Source organism: Polyergus mexicanus, unplaced genomic scaffold (assembly GCF_030449975.1).
Source record: "Polyergus mexicanus isolate NDT 795.1 unplaced genomic scaffold, iyPolMexi1.0 SCAF_1, whole genome shotgun sequence".
Lineage (NCBI taxonomy): Eukaryota > Metazoa > Arthropoda > Insecta > Hymenoptera > Formicidae > Polyergus > Polyergus mexicanus.
The window spans coordinates 7,583,939-7,594,884 of NW_027223321.1; the positions used below are offsets into that span (position 1 = coordinate 7,583,939).

General features: G+C 42.8%; 2 protein-coding genes across 2 annotated transcripts; both read right to left on the reverse strand.

Annotated features, from left to right (window-relative positions):
• Positions 1-5,479: 5,479 nt before the first annotated feature.
• Positions 5,480-6,442, reverse strand: LOC138937337 (uncharacterized). Its single transcript, XM_070303517.1, has one exon. It carries the CDS (start codon positions 6,440-6,442, stop codon positions 5,480-5,482), a length of 963 nt encoding a protein of 320 aa, XP_070159618.1.
• A 38-nt stretch (positions 6,443-6,480) lies between these two features.
• Positions 6,481-10,726, reverse strand: LOC138937342 (uncharacterized). The gene is made up of 2 exons (XM_070303531.1): positions 6,571-10,726; positions 6,481-6,488 (listed from the first exon to the last, which is right to left on the reverse strand). The coding sequence occupies exons 1-2, from the start codon at positions 10,724-10,726 to the stop codon at positions 6,481-6,483; spliced, it is 4,164 nt and encodes a 1,387-aa protein (XP_070159632.1).
• Between the last annotated feature and the right edge of the window lie 220 nt (positions 10,727-10,946).

Genomic DNA, 10,946 nt, shown 5'->3' on the forward strand with positions numbered 1-10,946 from the left:
AAGCGTTTCTGCTCATTTTCCTTGATGTTGCACAAGAACTTTCGACTAATCTCACTTACTGACAGGTAACTAAGACGTTCCGAATGAACAAAACTTGCGTACATAGCGATCTTAACCCTGTGTGCCGAAAAGCGTTTCTATTCACTTTCCTCGATGATGCACAAGAGTTTTCGTCAAATCTCACTTACTGACACGTAACTAAAACGTTCCCGACGATCAAAACTTGCGTACATAGCGATCTTAATACAGTGTGCCGAAAAGCAGTTCTGCTCACTTTTCTTTATGTTGCACAAGAATTTTCGGCATATCTCACTTACTGACACATAACTGAGACGTTCCGAATGAATATGACTTGCGTATATAGCGATCATAGCACAGTATGCCGAAAAGCGGTTCTGCTCACACTCCTTGATGTTGCACATGAGTTTTCGGCAAATCTCACTTACTGACACGTAACTAAGACGTTCCGGACGTTCAAAACTTGCGTACATAGCGATCTTAGCACAGTATGCCGAAAAGCGGTGCTGCTATATTTTCTCGATGTTGCACAAGAACTTTTGTCATATCTCACTTACTGACACGTAACAAAGACGTTCCGAACGAACAAAACCTGCGTACCTAGCGTTATTAATACAGTGTGCCGAAAAGCGGTTCTGCTCAATTTCTTTGATGTTGCACAAGAATTTTCGGCATATCTCACTTACTGACACGTAACTGAGACGTTCCGAATGTACAAAACTTGCGTACATAGCGATATTAGCCCTGTGTGCTGAAAAGCGGTGCTGCTCACTTTCCTTGATGATGCATATGAGTTTTCGTCAAATCTCACTTACTGACACGTAACTAAGACGTTCCGAATGAACATAAATTGCGTACATAGCGATCTTAGCCCTGTGTGCCGAAAAACGTTTCTATTCACTTTCATTGATGATGCACAAGAGTTTTCGTCAAATCTCACTTACTGACACGTAACTAAGACGTTCCGGATGATCAAAACTTGCGTACATAGCGATTTTAATACAGTGTGCGGAAAAGCGGTTCTGCTCATTTTCCTTGATGTTGCACAAGAACTTTCGACTAATCTCACTTACTGACAGGTAACTAAGACGTTCCGAATGAACAAAACTTGCGTACATAGCGATCTTAACCCTGTGTGCCGAAAAGCGTTTCTATTCACTTTCCTCGATGATGCACAAGAGTTTTCGTCAAATCTCACTTACTGACACGTAACTAAAACGTTCCGGACGATCAAAACTTGCGTACATAGCGATCTTAATACAGTGTGCCGAAAAGCAGTTCTGCTCACTTTCCTTTACGTTGCACAAGAATTTTCGGCATATCTCACTTACTGACACGTAACTGAGACGTTCCGAATGAACAAAACTTGCGTACATAGCGATTTCTGCCCTGTGTGTCGAAAAGCGGTTCTGCTCAATTTCCTTGATGTTGCACAAGAATTTTCGGCAAATCTTACTTACTGACACGTAACTAAGACGTTCCGGACGATCAAAACTTGCGTACATAGCGTTGTTAATACAGTGTGCCGAAAAGCGGTGCTGCTCAATTTCCTTATTGTTGTACAAGAATTTTCCACAAATCTCACTTACTGACACGTAACTAAGACGTTCCGGACGATCAAAACTTGCGTGCATAGCGTTCTTAACACAGTGTGCCGAAAAACGGTTCTGCTCACTATCTTTGATGTTGCACGAGAATTTTCGACAAATCTTACATTCTGACATGTAACTGAGACGCTCCGAATGAACATAACTTGCGTACATAGCGATCTTAGCCCTGTGTGCCGAAAAGCGGTGCTGCTCAATTTCCTTGATGTTGTACAAGAATTTTCGGCAAATCTCACATACTGACACGTAACTGAGACGTTCCGAATGAACAAAACTTGCGTACATAGCGATCTTAGCCCTGTGCGCCGCAAAGCGGTGCTACTCACTTTCCTTGATGATGCACACGAGTTTTCGTCAAACCTCAATTACTGACACGTAACTAAGACTTTCCGAATGAACAAAACTTGCGTACTTAGCGTTCTTAACACAGTGTGCCGAAAAGCGGTTCTGCTCAATTTCCTTGATGTTGCACAAGAATTTTCGGCAAATCTCACTTACTGACACGTAACTAAGACGTTCCGGACGAACAAAACTTGCGTACATAGCGTTCTTAATACAGTGTGCCGAAAAGCGGTGCTGCTCAATTTCCTTGATGTTGTACAAGAATATTCGGCAAATCTCACTTACTGACACGTAACTGAGACGTTCCAAATGAACAAAACTTGCGTACCTAACGTTCTTAACACAGTGTGCCGAAAAGCGATTCTGCTCACATTCCTAGATGTTGCATAAGAATTTTCGGCAAATCTCTCTTACTGACACGTAACTAAGACGTTCCGGACGATCAAAACTTGCGTACATAGCGTTCTTAATACAGTGTGCCGAAAAACGATTCTGCTCACTTTCCTTGATGTTGCACAAGAATTTTCGGCAAATCTCACTTACTGACACGTAACTGAGACGTTCCGAATGAACAAAACTTGCGTACATAGCGATCTTAGCCCTGTGTGCCGAAAAGCGATTCTGCTCTCATTCCTGGATGTTGCACAAGAATTTTCGGCAAATTTCACTTACTGACACGTAACTGAGACGTTCCGAATGAACAAAACTTGCGTACATAGCGATCTTAGCCCTGTGTGCCGAAAAGCGGTTCTGCTCACTTTCCTTGATTTTGCACAAGAATTTTCAACAAATCTCACCTACTGACACGTAACTAAGACGTTCCGGACGATCAAAACTTGCGTACATAGCGTTCTTAATACAGTGTGCCGAAAAACGGTTCTGCTCACTTTCCTTGATGTTGCACGAGAATTTTCGACAAATCTTCATACTGACACGTAACTGAGACGCTCCGAATGAACATAACTTGCGTACATAGTGTCACGTCCCGATATTCGAAGTTGATAAAAAAAAATTAAATCTAGATTATTAATGCAAATCTATTTTCTGAACGTGACTATATTGATTTTTTATGATAATAGTAAATTAGAATTTATTCGTTTAGATTGAATAAGATATTTACGCCTTTTAGATGTTTTATTTCTTTTTCGGTCACCCTGTATTCACCGGGTCTAATGGGGATCAGAAGACTGACAACTTGTCCGTATAAGGCGTTAACTTACTTAGGAATATACGTCGTCGGGTTGGATTTCTCCTGCGACGATCCTTCGAGATTGAATATTTATGTATGTTCTTCTTAATTATAATAATGTAGGCTGATGTTGGATGAATAGGTAGCCGGAACGTAGTAATAATTGTAGAGTCGAATATAGTAGTATATAACACTTTATTTTATATTCAACGTTTGAATAGTATTATTATTACAGTCGCTATGCTAGCGACTGGTAAACTCCGTTTCAGAGTATATCTAAGAGTCTTAAAGACTTGTACAGAAGTTTGACGACGCGTAACGCCGGATTACTGACGCTTGACAAAGGTATTCAGAGCTCGAAAGTAGTAACGTGTTAACAGTTTGCCGTCGCGAATAGTAATGCTGGATGTCGGGCTTGCACTGAGCTCCTCCGGTCTTCAGGTGTTGGTGGGAGAGATGCTGCAGTGGGATCGCCTCTTGTAGATGGTGGGATATTCTTCCTATGCTTCGCCTAAGACTTCCTGATGCTGGTGGGAGACCCATGGGCGGGAGCAATGGCAAGTGGAAGAGCCGCTGGTAGGGATCTCTGTGCGAGAAGGACAGCTATATCGTACCCTCGCAACATTCCAACTTATTTTTTCCGGCCTAATCTTATCGAGCGGGCGGATAAGAATATCGATCGACGGCTAGTCCGCATACCATGTACAGTTTAAGGCTCTTATAAAACTCTTATAATACTGCAGTGAATAAAATATTTTATAATGAATATTCTTATATGCCTAGTTCCTTATTGTTACCTATATGGTTAATAATAGAGTCTTATGCTACGTAGAATATGTGTATACGCGTATGCGGATATAAAGTTTTTAAGGCTAATATGAATATAAAGTTAAAACGAATATATATATATTCGTGTACTTAAAATTATTATATTAAAGCGTAATAACGTTACATTTGCATTGTTCACTTTTCGCTTGTATCTTCTAATTGAATTTAATGCTTTATTAAAAGATCTTTTGTATACTTATATATATATATATATATATATAATATTTATTACAATTTTTAAAGCGTTTGAATTGACTGCCTGGTTGTGCAATGCAAATATAAATTATTAGTTATTCTTATGATTTATACATATGATGGTTATTTTTGCGTCACCCGCTGGCGCGCTCGAGCGTTGGCTACATACGGGGTGACTCTTAAATATGAATACTATTTTACAAGTTAGAACTTTGCCTTGAACGAATAATTTTCTCCGGATTTCTACTTCTTTCACCCCTTATAGGTGTATTAACAATAAATATATTATTTAAATAAAATTTGACGTGCGGCAAAGACGTCACACCACCCCCCTTAGTTTAAATTTCGGAGTAACGGGTTATGATGAAATTTATTTGTCCAATCTGGCACGCAGATCTCTGAACGTATATACAATAGGTATAGTGGGTGGTTCTGTATTTTCGGCTGGCGCATTGGGTATGTAGCCGCGCCTTCGATTTACACGTCCACATTAACAGAATTTATTTGTTTCGCCGATCGGAGAGATAGGACGTAATTGAGTTGTCCGGGTTTAGTTTGTTGAACAGTATTTATTCCTTTCGACACCAACTCCCGGACCGTCTTAGGTAATCGCACGCGACAGCAAGATATGAGCGGACACGCGAATTATCGTTTAATTATAACTTTATGAGCGTGAGGCGTTCGGTGTGCTCCCGGTGAAGACTTGCGACGAAGTGTCTTAACGAAAAGCCTTCTCGGCGATCCACGTACAATAGTCCTGGTTGATACGGGTACTACAAAAAAGGAGGAATTTCGATCGTTCGATTCCGAGAGCCAATCGGCTATCGATAACGAGGTGTTTGTCAGAATCGAACGATACGAAGAAACCGCAAACACGGAATGAAAACAAGGCTTCGCACGTAACGTCTCGCTTTAGAACGTTCGAGAAACGAAATTAATAATATAGTTTATAAAACGCTTACTTTCTTGAACATCCCGCTCGCCTCGTATACCGGGTAGGTTACGAAATAACTGGTTAAATCCTACCACTATAATCGATACACGGCATCTTAATGATAATTCTCGATCAGACGGTCCGAAGAGCTCTACAGCAAATTTTTCAACATACAATAATAGGAAAAGAGTACAGATAAAGATCGTCGGTGATTCAATCGAAATACATGAATTAACCTAATCAGTAAATCTTAGCATAGGGTTATTTACATAAGCGTTCTTAGAGTAGATATATGTACATATACAGAGCGTGACGATAATTAAAGTCAAACTTAATTATTAACGCATAAAGAAAACGCAAGTTAATTTAAGAGCCAGTGTCACTTGATATCGGTAGCTGACAGATCTGCGTTATTGGTCGCTTTAGAGTGGTTTTGGCAGTACGCAATGTAACTACTCGGACATGCCCATCCGATCCCGGATGTACGTCTAATATTCGGGCAAGTTCCCATTTCGAAGGAGGTGCCAAATTATTTTTCAACAATACCAGCTCGTTAATTTTGAGCTCCGGTTTGTTTTCTTGCCATTTACGCCTTTGTTGCAATGTATGCAAATAATCAGAAGACCAAGAACGCCAGATCTGCTCTAAAATCGCACGCACTTGCTGCCATCGAGACAGCCGATTCGAATCGATATCTAAAACAGATTCTTCAGGCGGACTTACTAACGGGCGACCGACTAAAAAATGACCCGGAGTTAACGCGGAAAAGTCATTCGGATCATCATGTAACGCGGAAATCGGGCGGGAATTTAGGCAAGCCTCGATTTGACACAGCAGCGTAGCGAACTCGATCTGCGATAATGTTCGGGAACCAATCGCTCGTTTCAAATGAAACTTTAATCCTTTGACACCGGCTTCCCAAAGTCCGCCGAAATGCGGAGCAGAGGGAGGTATAAAATGCCATTTTATGTTATCATTAGCGATAGCGTCTTGTATTTGAGGGTCGGCGACAAGTCGCTGAAAGGTAGTGTTTAATTCGCGGTCCGCGCCTTGAAAATTAGTGCCGTTATCACTGTACATGTCGGATGGAAGACCGCGACGGCTTGCAAATCTCCGAAAGGCGGAGAGAAAACCGTTAGTAGCGTAATCATCTACGTATTCTAAATGGACGGCCTTTGTCGAGAGACAAATAAAAACGGCAACATAATATTTTTTGGATCGTTGACCGCGGCCGACTGACGGAATAATATTCATCGGCCCGGCGTAATCGACGCCTGTGTGCGAGAACGGAGCCGAAGGCGTGACGCGGGGCTGGGGGAGATTCCCCATCAGCTGTTGCGAGGTACGTGCGCGTTCGCGTACGCACTTTACACAACTACGTATAAGAGATTTTACACTGGTGCGCGCTGAAATTATCCAATAATTTTGGCGTAAAATTCTTAACATCAATTGAGTGCCTCCATGAAGAGAGGCTTTATGAGCTTGAGCGATTAATAAATCCGAAATTCGATGTTTCGGTAAAATGATAGGGTGCCGTTCATCATAACTGAGTGACGAATTGTCAATCCGCCCGCCAAGGCGAATTAATTTATCTTTCCCGAGAAAGGGATAAAGCGATAACAAAGAACTGGATCTTGGCAGTAAACTTTTATCGTTTAACGCTTGAATTTCGGATGGAAAATGACGTTGTTGCACGTAACGGAGCCAAAACAAGGAAGCTTCTTTGAGTTCGGCAGCGGACAAGCACGTCGTATTCACGTTCGTATTGGTCGCGCGACATTTTAGATTATTAATAAAACGTTGCACGCGTGCCGTGACTCGAATTAACTTCTTCCATGTAGAGACTTCGTTCGGTAATTTCCACTCCAGAATATGTTGAGCATGACAAACGATCATATTTCGCGTTTCGGTTTCGATTATCTGACGATCGGCCTCAAGTTGATCTTTTAATTTATCATGGATCGGCCACGCGGTAGAAGGGGAACGCAACCAGGCAGGGCCGGCCCACCAAAGTTCGAAATCGCGGAGTTCAGCGGGTGACAAACCTCGCGATGCGCAATCCGCTGGATTTTCTTTAGATGGGACGTGATTCCATTTAATCGACGGCAGCCGAGTTTGTACTTCCGATACACGATTCGCCACATAAGTAGTCCATCTTGATGGATGGCCTCGTAACCATGCGAGCGCGACCGAAGAATCTGTCCATCCGTACGTCGGAATATGCTGCAAATTTAACGATTTTTGAGCGAATTCTAGCAATCGAGTTAATAAGACTATGGCATTTAATTCTAGACGCGGCACGCTAATCGTTTTAATCGGAGCTACCTTTGATTTTGCGGTTATTAAGACTACTGAAAACTCGCTGAGCGATCGGAGAATTCTTAAATAAACGACAGCGGCGTACGCTCGATTAGACGCGTCGGCGAATCCGTGCAACTCGATAGCCAAATTTTCCGGATGCATTCCAGTCCATCGCGGAATGCGAATTTCTTTTAAATTTATGAATTCCGCACAATATTTTTTCCAGGGCTCTAACAAGTCCGCCGTGATAGGAGAATCCCAATCGAGTTTTCTTAGCCACAGTTCTTGAATCATAATTTTCGCGGTGATTATTACCGGAGAAACCCATCCCAGTGGATCGAAGAATTTCGCGATAAATGATAGTATCAGACGTTTCGTATTCATATTGACCGAAGGTGACTCGATTTGAAAACGAAACGAATCTTCTCGTGGTATCCACTCAAGTCCGAGCACCTTAAGCGTATCATCCTTATCGAATGTACGAGCGATAGCGAGTTCATGCTCTCCCGGAGGAATGTCTGTTAATAATTCTATAGAATTGGCAGCCCATTTGCGTAAATGAAAACCGCCTCGCGCCATCAATTTCGTAAGCTGATCGCGACTTTCCTTTAGCGACGGAACTTCATCGGCGCCAAATAGAACGTCGTCGACGTAAATAGAATCTTGTACTATTGTTTGTGCTTTTGGAAAGGAATGACCTTCGTCGATAGCTAATTGGTTGATAACGCGCATGGCTAAATACGGAGCTGGAGCAGTACCGTATGTAACTGTAAGCAATCGATAAGATTGTATCGGAGAATTAATATTAGATCGCCAAAAAATCCGCAAAAAATCGACATCGTCTCGATGAACGCGGATCTGTCGAAACATCTTTTCGATATCGGCGGTGTACACATAACGAAATTGACGCCAACGAAGGATAATTGAGGACAAATCGCGTTGTAATTTAGGCCCGGTCATTAAATGATTATTTAATGTAGAACCATTGCTCGTTTTGCACGACGCGTTAAATACTACGCGAAGTTTCGTCGTGCTGCTAGACTCGCGTAGTACCGGATGATGCGGTATGTACACCGCTTGGTTAAGCGTCGGATTTTCGTCGGAGACAGATTCCATATGACCCATAGATTGATATTCATTTAAGAAAGAATGATAGGGTTTCGCGAGATCCGGATTTTTTCGTAGGCGTTGTTCTAATTTCGAATAAAGAAGCGCGGCAGTTTCGCGCGAAGCTCCTATATCGAGCGGAGGGTTGGTTTTAAATGGTAACCGTATTATATAGCGGCCGTCTTCGGCACGCTGATGTGTTTCGATAAAATGTTGTTCGCATTTTTTATCTTCTTCCGACAGCTGAAGTTCGGAAGAAATTTCCTCGATCTCCCAAAATTTTTGAAGGAGAGAATCGAGCGAAGGAATTGTTACGCAATTTAATGAAGTCGCGGAACCGGTAATTGAATTAGAAGTGCCGGTAGGACCGGATAATATCCATCCTAAAGCAGTAAGCTGGGCCGTCGGAGTTCCGGTCGGACCATGTTTTACCCTTTGCTTTAATAACGATCCATATAAATCTGATCCGATGAGCAGATGGATCGGATGATTGCTAAACGGATCCGGATCCGCGAGAGATAATTTCCGTAAATGCGGCCAATAATCTACGGTTTTAGTCTTTGAGCCTGCGTATGACGTAATTTTTTGATATACGAAAGCAGTCAAAGAAAAGGTTGAGGAACCTCGCCCATTACAAGACTCGAGAGTAAGAGACACCTGAGATTTCGCTACGCCACTGTATCGTTCGCCGAAACACTGTACGTGGAGGCTTGCGCGAGAACGTTTCGTGCGCATAGTTTGACACAACGATTCCGAGATAAAGCTAACAGCCGAGCCTTGATCTAACAACGCACGAACTTTAAATTTACGTCCTTCGACGGTACGAAGTATTACCCATGCGGTGGCTAGTAACACGTTCGGCGGATTTTTCAGCGGCGAATGAATTGTTTGAACGGAAGCGACGGCGGTCTCGTTCTTTATCTCAGGGGTGGCTGAGCTGCTCAGTTGAGCGTTAAGCGCTTTGTTTTCCGAAACAGAATTTTCACGAATCTTCTGTACTGGTAAATTCGAGTCACGATGCAAGAGCGTATGATGTGCTCGTCGACACAAATTACAGCGTTTTTTGCTCTTGCAAGAGGTCGGGAAATGGCCGACCTTTAAACAATTAAAACAACATTTGTGTGATTTGAGAAACTGAGTTCTCTGTTCGACGGATTTACGCTTAAACTCGTCGCATAACATCAAATTATGATTGCCGGAACAATTCAAACATTTTTCGGTGGCTACGTTATTCACCGAGGCCCGATTAGAGCCTTTATTTTTATGAGACGAAGTATCGGCATTTAACTTAGAATGATCGGTTAGTCCTCGAATTCGCAACGTCATAAAATCTCGAATCTCTTCGTACGTCGGAGATGCGGTTGATTTACCGCGTTGCAGATTCCACTCATTACGTGTGCGTGGACTAAATTTTTGCGAAACAATATAGACTAATAAGTCATCCCATTTTTCAACAGGTCTGCCTAAATTTGTTAACGCGGCTAATGACGCGGCAACGGTATCGCGTAAACCTTTGAGTTCGACAGCGGATTCCGTTTTCATAATAGGCAAATCAGCGAAAGCGTGAATATGCGCATGAATAATCGCGTTTTGATTATCGTACTCTTCGATAAGTAATTTCCACGCACCATCGTAATTTGCGTCTGCAATCTTAACATGATTAATTAATACCGCAGCTTCGCCCGTGACACTGGCTTTTAAATAATGTAGTTTCTGCGTATTCGACAGCGATTCTTTCGAGGCGACGAGCGATTCGAATATTCCGCGGAAGTTTTCCCATTCCGCGAAATTACCGGAAAATTTTGGCAACGGGATGCGTGGTAATTGCAATGAAACCGCACCAGACAATTCGCGAGAAGAAATGTCGCTTACCGTTGATGCCGCATTTGGGTCGCACTGGGAGAATTTACCTATCACGTCTGCGAGGTAGTCCGCCGCTTCGTGGTAGACGTCCTCGGCCGTAAAGAATTCCTCCTCGGTGAAGTATTGGACTGTACGCTGTTCGTCGGCCGTTGCTATTTGCTGAAGCTGGACGTTGAGACGTTGACACCTTTCCCATAATGTCTCCAAGGCGTCCAGTCGACTCTTCGCCTTGTATTGCGTGACGTTGGCCTTGCCCATTTTCTTAAAGTTGGGGAACACTCGCTTCATCGAGCTTATAGTAATAGATTGCTCGATGAGGAGGCCCTGCAGCGAGTCCGTCATGATGGTAGTCATATAAGATGAAGCCTTTCAGCAACAATTTACCACCTGGTGGTTGTAGAGATGCTGAAGCGTGACGACTGGTCCGTCGCACGCGGATGTGCGAAGACGCACTATAATTTTCACTTAACAGTGCCGCGCGCTAAAGCGTGTGACAACTATGTGTAACTGCGGATTACGCAGGACGCACTCTGAGGTGCGGAGTGCTAAAGAGCACAAAGAT